The 12,823-nt window shown below is 44.3% G+C and overlaps 1 protein-coding gene across 4 annotated transcripts in view; it reads left to right on the top strand.

Annotated features, from left to right (window-relative positions):
* Nucleotides 1-4,239: 4,239 nt before the first annotated feature.
* The window catches only part of BMPER (BMP binding endothelial regulator), a 243,239-nt gene continuing 234,655 nt past the window's right edge, over nucleotides 4,240-12,823 (top strand). Inside the window, exons 1-2 of one of the 4 annotated variants that reach the window (XM_032306002.1) lie at nucleotides 4,240-5,084; nucleotides 6,143-6,228. In XM_032306002.1, the coding sequence (XP_032161893.1) occupies nucleotides 4,952-5,084; nucleotides 6,143-6,228 (219 nt within the window). In that variant the 5' untranslated portion in view covers nucleotides 4,240-4,951. The remainder of the gene's footprint in view (nucleotides 5,085-6,142; nucleotides 6,229-12,823) is intronic. The other 3 variants (XM_032306001.1, XM_032305999.1, XM_032306000.1) reach the window with 3 other exon arrangements.

The following is a 12,823-nucleotide window of genomic DNA, read 5'->3' as shown; positions in this document are numbered from 1 at the left end:
CTGAAATGGTGCTTTTGTCATTGTCCCCACTCTCTCCACCCCCAAGATAAAGTAATTTCAGAGCCTCTGACTTTTTGGGACGACAGTAGAGTCCTCTGGCAGAAACTGGAGGACTTCTCCCAGCTCTCATGGTCAGGCACCCTTTTTCTGAAGGACCAGAAAATAAGCAAACCAGTAGCAAAGCCCAAAACAGAGTGCAGTTCTTTAACATTGAGTCTAGTGATCTAAAAGCACATTCACTGTATAACTTAGGTGACCTGGGTCGTGGTCTGCTTTTTACTGTCTTAGAACTTGTGTCATTGGTGCCAGTTCAGTTCAGCTGGTATTCGAGTACTTAATGCGTCAATTCTGTAATTTTAATTTGTGTCCTATCTAAAACAGCCCGTGGTGCTTTCCTATAATTCCTATGACTTAAGAAGGCAGGACATTTGTAACAGAAAAGCCCCATGTCCGAGAATGAGAGGAACTCTGTGTCAATGGGCAGGAAGTTGGTTTATATGATCTCTAAGTGCTTAAAAAAACCCAGAAGCAGCAATATTGTTCATCCCAAGAAGAATCCTGTAGCCATGCTGCAGAGGCTGAGAGACTGGTTCATGTATATTAGACCCTGCATCATCCGAACCCTTTCCAACAGGTGCAGGTGGAAACGGCGCTCTCCCACAGAATCACTAATAATGCTGCCTGTCCTGACTGCCGAATATGCCTGCAGGAATCGTTTCCTTTCTGCAGAAATGTAGTCTGGTTGTTGTAAAGAATTAGGCACTTATTCCATGGCAGACTTCGTGTTGCTTATCTGGGGTGGAATCTTGAAGCGCTGCCTCTAGATTCCTCATGATTTCCAAGGCTGCCCACGGCTCCTGCTCAGCCAACAGAGAGAACTCTTTGAGTGACTACTCCCCATTCTCTTTATAAACCCTGTGTCTCCTGGCAATTCCTCTCTACTCTTGCCAGACTGCCCTTCACCTACTAACACTCCCCTTTTGCAAGGCTCAGCTCCTGTGCCACCTCCTCCAGAAAGCTTAATCTCTTCTTTAAACTTCCACAGCAAAGTCTGTTATCGCCTCCTTTTACACAGTAATGCCTCTTTATCTGCAGTGTCGCTTTTTCTGCAGGTTCAGTGGCCAGTGGTCAGTGGAGGTCCAGAAACAGATAGTCCTCCTTTTGACAAATCATGAGAGGGTCAGTAGCCACCTAACTGACCTCACGATGCTTCTGTCATTCGCCTCCCTTTGACGCATCACGCAGCTGCTTCATCATCTCGTATCGTCGCAAGAAGGGTGAGTACAGTATGATAAGATATATTGAAAGAGAGAGCACATTCACATCTTATGATAGTATATTGTTACAGTTGTTCTAGTTTATTATTGGTTATTGTTAATTTCTTGCTGTGCCTAATGTAAATTGAACTTTATCATAGGTATGTATAGGAAAAAAAAACCCACATATATATAGTGCTTAGTACTATCTGTGGTTTCAGGCACCCACTCAGAGTCGTGGACCTTATTTCCCTGCAGATAAGGGGAAATTAACTACACTCATTCCTACCTTCACTTACAAACATGCTTTATCTCCTTCACTAGATGGTAAGCTTCTTAGTAGCACCACTGCTTATCCTGATCAAGTCTAAAATGCCTAGCCTGATGTCTTTTATAAAGCAAAACCCTCTCACATTTATGGAGTACTTTTGGCCCTCCCTAGTGGTTGGTATCACAATTCCTTTACTCTGCTGCCTTTTTGATAGATCTGTTTATTTCTATTTTTAGGAAGCTGGGTTGATGCCATTTCTTTTGCTAAATTATATATTTGGTTGGATTTTTTACTGTAAATTCACTATCATAGTTTCGCAAGGAGATGAGAATGTCTACTACCACAGGCCTGATTTCCTTTTGGTTGGATTAGGTTTTATATTGTATTTCAAAGAGGATGAGATAGTACTTCGTCTAACTGCGAATGGAATGGGCCCTGAGTTAGACAATAGTCTTTGGGACCATTACCTCTTTCTCCTTTAAAAATCTTATAAATAGAGCCAAACACACTGCATTCTTTTGATTTCAGTCAAGAGAGTTTGGGATTTGGATGGCACCACCATTTATTTTAATTGTGAAAATAGACTTATGTGTTATTCAGAGAAGCCTCCGCTGCCTTTTCTTTCTTTTTTGACCCTGGACTATCTCAGCTTTGAGGAGACAGAGACTGTCGGGCAGCTGACAGACCATCAGTTGAAGGGGGTGGTGGCAGAATGGTGCAGACACGTTCTGATAAGCCCTTTGGGGAGAAGGATGCTCTTACAGAAGTAGGCCCCAGTGGCTGAAAAGGCAGCAAGGGAAAAATCACTGGTGGCAGCGGATTGGAACAAACAGGAAAAGGAGACAGGTTTGCCAAAGGCTTCTGTACATCTCTCCCGTTTGTAAACTTCCAAGCAGATGAAAATGTTTTCCAGGTGGTTTTTGGATTTGTCCCTACAGAGAGAGTTTCAGTGCACCTCAAAGCACCATGCCCCTGGTTAGCGAAATCCACACACTTAGATTTCATCATGACGGATTTTGTCTCCCAGACCTCTGAGGATGCATGGCTGGTGCCAGGGAAGAAGACACATTGGAGTAACTCACACGTCCTCTTCAAATTTCCTCCAGTTCTTTAATGTGTGTTTATGCAGATCTACTGCTCAAGTCTGGGGCAATAAAAGGTCTTCCAGCCTCCCTGTTTTTCTCTTTTCCCTAGTTAGGTTGTGAGTAACGTCTTTATCTAAAAACCCCATGCAAAGAAAATCTTTTTAGATTGAGAAGGTAGTGGTTTCACCTGATAATACTTACCTGTATTAATAAAAGTTTTTATTTTATTTTTTAATCAGTATGGATTGGAAAGTAAGATTGGGTTTAGAGGTTTTTCTTTTTTTTTAATGATCTCTTTCTTTATCATTAGTAAACACATTAGACACATTCTGATTTTTGAGAAGCTGCCTGGTCATGGCAGTCATCTGGGGGTAAAAAACAAAACAAAACAAAACCCTAGTCACACGTAATCTTTCTTCTCTTTTAAGTTTTACACTAAAAATCTGTTTTGAGAGGGAAATAGAGCGTGCTAAGCTAATGACAGCTTTCCCTTCCCTTATTTTTTCCAAGTCAGAGCAGTGTGCTCCTATCAGCTCCTTGCTGTGCGGGACGTTGGCAATCCTGCATTCAAACAGGAAAACAAATAAAGAGCTTCCCCCGCCCCCAGTCACGGAGGGTTTAAGATGGAACTGGACTAAATGGGTGCAAGCATACTAATTTATTTTCAAAGGTGTATTTTCTGAGACTGCAAACAGTCCACTTTGCCTGGAGACTGTTAGGTGCGTCCCACAGACACAAGTGCTTGGCTAGTCGAAGGTTGCCCTTTGGATCCACCGAGGCGGATCTGTCGGGAGGATCGGCGCGAGGGACCTGGTTTCCGTCCTTGGGGGGAGGAAGCCGGCAACCCAAGGTGAACTCCGAGGACAGCTGATTATCAGATCCTAACATTTGCCAAATGTCCCCTAAATGCCAACCTGCGCCTTCGCAATTTGGTTACAAAAATTCTCCTCTCTCTTGCAACCCCCCTTTGAGCAGAAGGTGGTACGGCTTGGTCAGAAAGGCCGCGATCCGGACGGAGGTATCCGCGGTATTTGCGATCCGGCTCGCGGACACCCAGGGCTGCAGAGATCAGCCTGGCTGCGAGGGCGACAGAGCTCCAAACTGCTGAAGTCGCGGGGGTGCCCCCCCCCCCCGAGATTAGCCGCCCGGCGGGTCCCTCCCTCTTTTGCGAGTGAATGAATGATTAGTCAAAGAGCACCTCCCGGCCCCAGTGCGCCGGAGGTTGGAAGGGAGGAGTCTTGGAGAGACGGTTCCTCTTTTCTAAGGGCGAAAAGCGTTCGCCTCTGTGCTTTTATTAGTCGACCTTGCATGTGGTTTTAACTTCTGTCCTCCCTAGAGTCAGGACGCGGACACAGAAGCACAAAACACTGATGTCGAAGGCGCCTCGCCCCTCTGTCGGCTCAGCCCGGCAGTCCGCTGTCGCGCCCCCGCCAGAGGGAAGCAAAGCTGGGAGTGAAAAGTTGCTGGGCCCCTCCTGCACCCCGTTTGTCGCTCCTTCCCAAAGCTGGGGCACCTGGGAGATAGTAGGGTGGTGAAGCGTCCCCGTGCCCCATTTTCTGCTTTCTCATAGGGTTGGGGCACCCCGGCGTGAGCAGGAGTGGTGTGGCATCCCCTGATAGGGGAGGGATCCCCAGGGAAAGGGAGGAGGCACCGAGCGCGCCGGGCGGTGGAGACACGCCTGCCCGGCTCGGATCTGCACCCCAGGGTTGGCGGCCTCCCTCGAAGGGCTGGGGAGCGGGCTGGACGCCTGGCTGAGACGTGTTCGGGGCGCGGGGTTCCTGCGCCCGGACGCCCCCAGCGGGTTCCGGGAGGCGGCCCGTGCGCCCCTGTGTTGGGCGCGGGAGCGAGTGCGCGCGCCGGCCGGGCGGAGAGCCGGCGGGGCCGGCGGGAGGTGGGGAGTGCAGGAGTGGAGGACGCGGCGGCAGCGGCAGCGCCCGGGGCAGTAGCTGCAGCCCGGGCGGCGGCGGCGGGAAGGCTGTGCGCAGTCCGCACCGCAGCCTCTCTTCTCGGCCTATCTCCGGCTACTCCGACATCCCCTTCCTCCCGGCCCCATCTCTTGCGTAGGGTGGCCCACGACTAAGCCGCTGCGAGCAACTCCCTAAAAAAAAAAAAGGAAAAAAAAAAGCCGCATTGGAGGAGCCTGGCCGCAGGACCCCTCCTCCCTGGCGCCCCTCACCCCTCGCTCCCCCCCACCCCCCGCTCCCGGGCGCCCGCCTCCCTCCTTCGCGGACTGTCTCCCGACTCGCCGGCTGAGAGCCCTTTTTGACTGCGAGCGGAGGTAGTGGAGCAGAGGCGGCGGCGCGGGACCTGCAGTCGCCCGGGATTCCCTCCAGGTGACGATGCTCTGGTTCTCCGGCGTCAGGGCTCTGGCTGAGCGTCCCTGCCGGCGCTCGCCCGGGATTACCTGCTGCGTCTTGCTGCTGCTCAATTGCTCGGGGGTCCCCATGTCTCTGGCTTCCTCCTTCTTGACAGGTAGGGGAGGGGGCGGGAGGGACCGGCCCTCCCGGACGCTGGCTTGGTACCTGGGAGAGGAGTCGCTGACTTGCCCTGGGGACGGGAGGGTCGGGAGCGAGCACCTTGGCGCCTGCCACTGGCTGGCGGATGGGGATCAAGAGAAGCCCCCCGTGTTAAGGGGTGGGAAGGCAGTGAATAGGTTAAGGGATGGACACTGAAACCCTGTTATCATGAATATAGGGATAATAGAAATTCTGTTTGAATTTGAGAAATTTCTTTATATTTGTTATTTTCTTCAACGCTTGTTGAGATTTCTTCTCCTCCTGTCAATATCAAGGAAATAATTGCACCGTTTTCCACACATCCTTCTTTCTCACTCTATAAGGCTCCAATATAGCTTCTGTGTTAGGAGTGCTTTTTAAAGCACTGGCTCTCCAGACTATGAATTTGAAGAAACTGTCATATTTTAAAAAGGTAATGCTAGCAGGACATAATAATGATGTACTTTCAGGCAGGTGAAGACCTCAGCCGCTATTCTGAAGGACATACTTTACTGACACCTGGTGCAGAAAAGAAAATATTAAGTCAATTTCTAAGAGAAGAGGAGAGAAGATTGTTTCAAAAGGGATTTAAACTCAAAGCAATTTGAGGCAGATTCATATAAAGGCCTGCTCGTTGATGCAGTCCTGAATTTTGTTTAGCCCTAATGTCCACTTTGAATTTTTTTTTTTTTTTTTTTTTTTTTTGCGTATGGGGTATGTGTTTAGTTGAAATATCTTCATCAAGGAGGAGTATTATTAAAGATTCAGTGAAAGAATTGGATTTGTGCTTAAGCTTTCGGATAGCAGAAAATCTCTCTCTATATGATAGTCTTTTTTTTTTTAACTTTAAATAAAACTATTTAAAATAATTATTTTGGGGGGAAATTTGTTTTTGTTGCATTTGATCATTTAAAACTCATTAAGGATTTCTGAATTTGGTAGTTGCTTCAAAAAAGGATTAGTGTAAAAAGTTAAATGCTTGCAATAATGCCATTAAGCAAAATTTAAATGGATTTTTTTTTTTTTTTCACTCAGGGTCTGTTGCAAAATGTGAAAATGAAGGTGAAATCCTCCAGATTCCATTTATCACCGACAATCCTTGTATAATGTGTGTCTGCTTGGTAAGTATGAGGATCAGGTAATGTGAAGTCAGTTGCTCCCTTTGACAAGATGAATCCATTACATGTAATAATATAACCAGATCTTAAAAAGTGTTTTTAGTCCTTATAAAACTGCACTTAACTGTTGAGTTGAGTTCATCTGAATTTCTGAGTTTTATAACGTTGGTACTTTCTGTTTCATCAGGCTTAGGATTCTTATTTTTTACATCATCCTTATAGAAAAAAAAAATTAAGATGGACTTTGTACAGCACTATCCCAGTGATAATTACTGTTGACACTGTCTGCTCCCAAAATGGCTGTTGGCACCAAATTGTAGGTGCCGTCAAACTTTCTGCCTTGGTTCTGTCATCTTTGTGAGAAAATGATGAGATAACATTTAGGTATAAAGATCAGGGATAAGATAATGTGACAAGAGGAAAGAGAGGGTGATAGTCACAAAGAAGAAACCTGAGGACAAGACATAATCTTGGATTTCTTTGCCTGTTATACCCTAAGATCTCAAAAACAGTCTTTATATTTCTGATCTGGAAGCATGAGTCAGAAAGACATTCTCTTCTTAACAGAGAATGATACTTGGCTGCTTAGTTAACACTGGTAGTGGCTAATAGATTCAAAAACATAATTTGTTTCAATTTAATTTAGTTTAAGAGTTAATGATAAGATCAAATGAGTAACCACATGGGGGAGATTAAATTATATGAACAAGAAATTCTGAGGTGAAATAGGGATTCACAAGGAGCAACATTTTTGCTTGAGATTGTTTTATATGCCAATCACCATTGGCAAAGCTTGGTTAAGGACTACACATCACAAAACCCTGCTGGAAAAACATTCAGGCAGCCAAATGCAAAGCCCCAAAGTGATAGATGACTTCGAGTTATCAGATCAGCATGGTGTATGGAACTGGGGAAGGGAGTCTTCTTGATTTAGGTGAAAGCCAAGCCATCTGGGTTTAAACGACCCAAACTTTTTCATGACAAGGGATGAGGTCAATGTTGCAAAATGATAAATGAGTGAAGGTGAATGCCTGTATCAAATGATTAGCAGGTTCTGAAGACTAAAGGAATCAACAGAGACAGAAGTAAAAATGTAGTACATTTGCTGAGATGGTATATATTTTGTGCCTTAGTAAAAGCTGAGACGGGGCTCTTTGGATTTTGTTTATGAGATGCCATGTTAACTAGTGATCCTTCACTAAAGGACCTGTTGAAAAGAAGCTTTGCATTTAAATTTTGTATCCATTGTATATTTACTAACAGGGTGTGTGAGTGTGTGGGGGGGGTGTAGGAGGAGAGATAACCTTCCCCTTTCGCTGATCTTATCTGTATAATGTGAGTGAATTATTTTACCGTAATCTCTTACGATTTCAAGGGGGGAAATTCCTGAATAATATTTAAATGTGCTTGGAGCTCCACATGTGAAAATACCATTTTTCTCCTCAGCAGCCTTACAGCTCATGAAGTTTAAACATACAGTTTGCAGACTGTTCCCAAGTTACATTATGAAAAATTCTATACAGAGCAATCCCCCTTCTCAGTATTCTCCTCAGGGTAGAAATTCGTACCTTTCTCTGAAAGCACAGCCTTACTGATAATAAGATGGATGTTAGAATCCTGCCATTTTGAAGCTAAAAGAATGAATTTGAAAAGAAAAGATGAATCAGTTGGAATTCAAGTGGGGGTGATTATTTATCCTGGAAAAGTATTGATTAAGTTCACAAGAACAGTTGGTTCATTTATATCTAACAGTTAGAGGTATCTGCTTTGATTGAGAGCTGTCAGAAATCCTTTCCAAACATGTGAAGTCGTGACTCTGGCAATCCAGCTCACTTGTTATTTGCAAGGTGCCTCAGAGTTCTTTCAGGAGCCAAAAGGTTTAGAGGTATAGGATTAGGGGACCCAAGCTATCATAGTGCTTCCCAAACATTTGTAATGACTTGATAAAATTGAGAAGGAATAGATGATTGGCCACTTCTGTATTTGTGTATGTTCTTGTATGTTTCCAAGGGATCCACTGCAGACCAAGGATTTCAAAGTACCCCAGACTGCTGTGAGGTTGGTTGGCATTTTTATACTTAGGTTGGAATGTAGCCATATTTAACAGATAGGTAATAGTAGTAGTAACAACATTTATATTGCTGGCACTGATCTAAGCCTACATTATTTCATTTAACCTCCACAAAAATCCTTTGAGGCCTTTTACCCCCATTTTACAGACGAGGAGACTGAGGCTAAAGGTGTCTCCTTGCTTGTGAACTTCATATTTGAGTAGATAGAGCAGGAACTTGCTCTTGGTTTCATCTGCCTCTAGAGCACATCCCTATCATTGAGTGGAACAGACTATTAGCTTAAGGATGTGAGAAAGCAAGGAAAAAAAATTAGAAAGATCACTGAGTTATTTCTTGGTATTGCTTGAGTTATTTATTTTATTCTTTTTTTTTTCTTTTTCTTTTGAGTCTTTCTGGAGTTCAGTTAGCTAACATTTGTTAATCACATTATATGAAAGGAAAATCTCGTTATGATTTCAGTTGACCTGCAGGGAGCTTTAGTTGTGAGCTAGTTTTATGTATGTACATTAAGAGGGTATGTAATAGTCAAAACTGTACTTTGGATAAAGAAAATAGTCATATTTAGTTTGTGTTGGTCCAGCCTTTTGGCAAAAATGTACTTAAAGCTGAGCGCAAGCTCATATCTTATTTCATAACATGTACTAAAAAAAAAAAAAAAAAAAAAGCTAACCTCAACATATGCTTAAAAAAGATGTAAAATGTTACAGTTGGGAGGAAATAGGTGGCACAAAGTCCTGTATATAATTACAGTGTAAAAGCTTGAAAAACCCCACAAAATCAACTTGGCCTGATTTAAACTTTCAAGCTCCGAAATGTTTTAAAGGTGGAATGAGCTCATTTCTGTGGGAATTTTGAGGATGACAGCGGATGCGGTGGCCACGGCAGGCAGAAGTGAATAATCATATTCTCATTTATCCTCATCTGCTGAGGCCCAACATCTTGCCAGAATCAGCTGTGATCCAAGAATAACCTGTCTGTTAGCTGGTGATGGATATGGTTTTAAAGTGTAGGAGTCAAGAAGCTTCAGTTCATCTATTCAAGGGGAAGGTGAGAAGTTGGACCACTGTCATGAAAAGGAGGGAATCCGGTGGGTAGTTGAAGATTAAAGATGCAAGTGCTCTATTGTTAGAAAGCCAAGTGTGGCTTTTCCCCACCTTAAAAAATGATCTTTTATGGGGCTGAGGAAGAAAAGGCCCAGACTTACTGCTGTTTTGTATGATTTCCCCCCTACCCTTTCGGCTAGAATTTTCCTCCACAGAATGCCTAGGAAAACACATGGGTTCCTTTCTTGAAGTACAGTGATAAGAGGTGGTCATGCTCAGAAAATGAAACCAAAGCAATTCTTGGGATCTTTTGGCATCTCCAAACCACCAACTGTGCCTGGGAGATGGTACTCCTACTTCTTGTCCCTTTTCACCTAACTGTCACATAGAAGGAAGCAGGACAAGCCAGGGAGTTCGGTCTGGTACTGGAAACCTGAGAAAGCTTTGGGGGCCAGGCCTCAGAAAACCAGAAGTCGGTCAGAGCTTAGTTTGGCATACATTTTGTTCAGCAAAAAACATTATTCTGAGGTTTAGATTTCCTCTTTTAAATCCAGAGGTGCAATGTAGAAATGGACCCTCTGCTCATAAAAAGCAATGTGAAATTTGGTGTTACAAGAAGCGGGGCTCCACCAATCTTGGAGTCAACCAAATGGTGAGAACAGAGGAGACATTGTCTTCTGTCTTCTACTTTTTAATCACAAAAATCTTCTGTCACTAAACAAGTAGCTACCGGCCTCTTTGGTTCTCTGGGGTGCCTTATCTCTATAAAATCCTCATGTTTTTTTTATTGTTTAAATTAACAGGCTAGAGAAAGGATATCTATTATCTGAACAAGTGTTAGACACATGTTTGAGAATGAGGGAGATAATATTGTGTCAGGATTCAATTTGTGTGTGTTTGTGTGTGTGTGTGTGTGTGTGTGAGTGTGAGAGAGAGAGAGAAATAGAGAGAGAGGGAGAGAGGGAGAGAGAGAGAGAGAGAGAGAGAGAGAGAAAGGAAATAGGAAGTAGCCCAGATGTGTTCGGATACCGCCCTTAGTATGTGCATGTAGACGCAGATTGCCATAGTTTTGAAAATTGTTTCATATCAAGTTTAGACTTCGGATGCTCACTAAGGAAGTGATTGGGATTTGTTTGTTTATTTTCTGTTTAACAGGTGTTGTGATTAATTGCCTTTCTGTAAAACAGTATGTTCAATAGAGCAGTTTTAGGGAGAGGTAACTTATTTATAGCATTGCACTGGTAAGTTCACCAGTACCAGCTCTGAGGCGGTTATTTCTATCCATGCTTCATTGAGGCTGAGAGAGGTAGAGCAAATGTCCTGAGGTTTTACAGTTCCTTAAGAGACAGACTGGGATGTGAAGCCAGTGCCTTCTCCACTAAACTGATTTGCCTTTACTAGTTATTTATTATTTAAAAACATCTATAAATACTTCTAAGTGCTTCAGAGAGTTATTTCCACCCCTGCAAAGCTGACTTTCTTTGGGGGAGGTTAGAGTGATTTTTGTCTTGTAGCACATACCAAGTCTAGAATTTGGGGGCTCACAGTTCAGGCAGCTTTTATCTGGCATTTCATCATGTTTTGGCAAAGAGCTTTGACACTGGCAGCAGACAGGCCTGGGTTCCAATCTAGGCTCTATCACTCAATGGTGACGGACTTGAGAAGGTCACCTTACCTTTCTAAGGCTTGGTTTCCTCATCTGGAGACGGGGATGAATGTCAGTACGAAGCTCAGAGAGCTGCCGTGAGAATGAAGTGAGCGGCAGCATGGAAGGCTTGGCGCCGAGTTTGGTGTGGAGTGAGCTCTCTAGAATGATTCATTGTTGTTGTTGTTGATGATGACATGATTGTTTAAATTCTTATTTCCTCACATGGAATAGGATGCAAAGTTTCATCAGAAAAGGAAGAAGAAAAAAAAAAAAGAAGGAGCATGGGGATAATGATGCCAAGCCCACCCATCGTTATGAATGAACAGGGCTAAGTCAGGAACATTTGTGGGCTTTTCTGTCCCTCCAGACTTGGACTGGGCTGATCTAGGCTGCTTCCTTATTGGTCCAGTGGTCTGCGAGCCCTGGTGTAAGTTTTCCCCTTGCTCTCCATTAAATACTAAAAAAACTTTCCATGGAAGAGGGGCCTCGTTTTTTCTGTAGAGTATTTACATCTCCATGCCTGTGGGGTCACCTTCACTTGTACTTTTATTGGCAGAGGGATAGAGTTGGGACTCAGGAGCGCCATAATTCTGGAAAAACTGCCTAGTGGTCTGGCAGCATGGGGATTTTCCTGGCCTGCCTCGTGGAAGTCTCTCAACCCCTTTCCAGAACTGAGTGGGTTTTTGCTGCCCATTTACTCGTGGGCTCCCCTTCCCCATGCCCATCCCATTTTAAACATGCTTCCATTTCATTTGTAGACTCTGGCCTTTCAAGGGTACACCAGCAGTAAGCTGTGTTTTAAGTGAAGGAAGTAATGCTGAAGAAGGGGAGCCCTTCTGCAGACTGGGATATAGATACGGTAAGGCAGAAGAGGAGGGCATAGTTAGAAAAGTTAGGCAAAGCAAAACAATGGAAAATAAAGTCAATAATAAAAATCCGTGGCACCAATAAAAGATATCACTTTTTCGCACCCCCTTCTGTGGCACTTCTATCCTGCTGATGGTATATTGACTCCTTTGTGATAAAAAGAAGACAAATAACACCACCTTTCATGGCACTGGGAGGTCAAGTGTGCTTGTTGAACTTAGTTAAGATCAGCAAATGAGCTGGTTGTATATTTTAAGACCTCTTGATTCCCAGATCTAATTCTATAAAACACTACTCAAAGCACTAGGGATAGCAGGTTATAATTTCAATAATATTATTCTTTCTTCCTTCTCTCCACACTTCATTCTCCCCTTCCATTTTATTTTATTATTTTTAGCCTTTTCTGTGTTTGAAGCATTGTGCTGGTTGGGCACCTTGGGGAGGCAAAGACCAACAGGACAGATTCTTGCCCACAACCTAATGGGGGAGAAAGACCCAGGCATGAATAAGTTCCACAGGAGAGACAGAAAAAGCAGTAGAATCCACTTGAACGCAAGTACTAAGGGAGGTGCAGTTGCGTTCCGACTGGATTATCTGGGACCCTGTTGGGTGGAGGAAATCTGGTCTTGGCAAGGCATTGTTGGAGGAAAGGCAGAGAGGAGTGTGTTTCCGGGGACTGTGGAAGGGCCAAGTCCCGAGTGCCCGAAGCTCTGGTGGAAGCTGGAGTTAGAGAGCCGGTGGAACGCAGTAATAAGGAGATCGGTTCCACTCATGTAATTGAGAGGATTTCCTGTTTTGGAGTAGCCACATGACACAATCAGATGTGTTTTCTCTAAACGCCTCAAGGAGCTTCCTTGGGCACGTTTCAAGTGCGGAGAGGCTGGAGTTTGGACAACAGCCTCCTGGGATGTGTTGTGGTTAGGGGAGAGCAAACGGCAAGCAGGTGAGAGCAAGGAGCAGGGGCAGTG

This window comes from Mustela erminea, chromosome 11 (assembly GCF_009829155.1).
Source record: "Mustela erminea isolate mMusErm1 chromosome 11, mMusErm1.Pri, whole genome shotgun sequence".
Taxonomy (NCBI): Eukaryota; Metazoa; Chordata; class Mammalia; order Carnivora; family Mustelidae; genus Mustela; species Mustela erminea.
The sequence above is the reverse complement of the archived record's forward strand: the minus strand, read 5'-3'. Positions and strand labels throughout refer to the sequence as shown.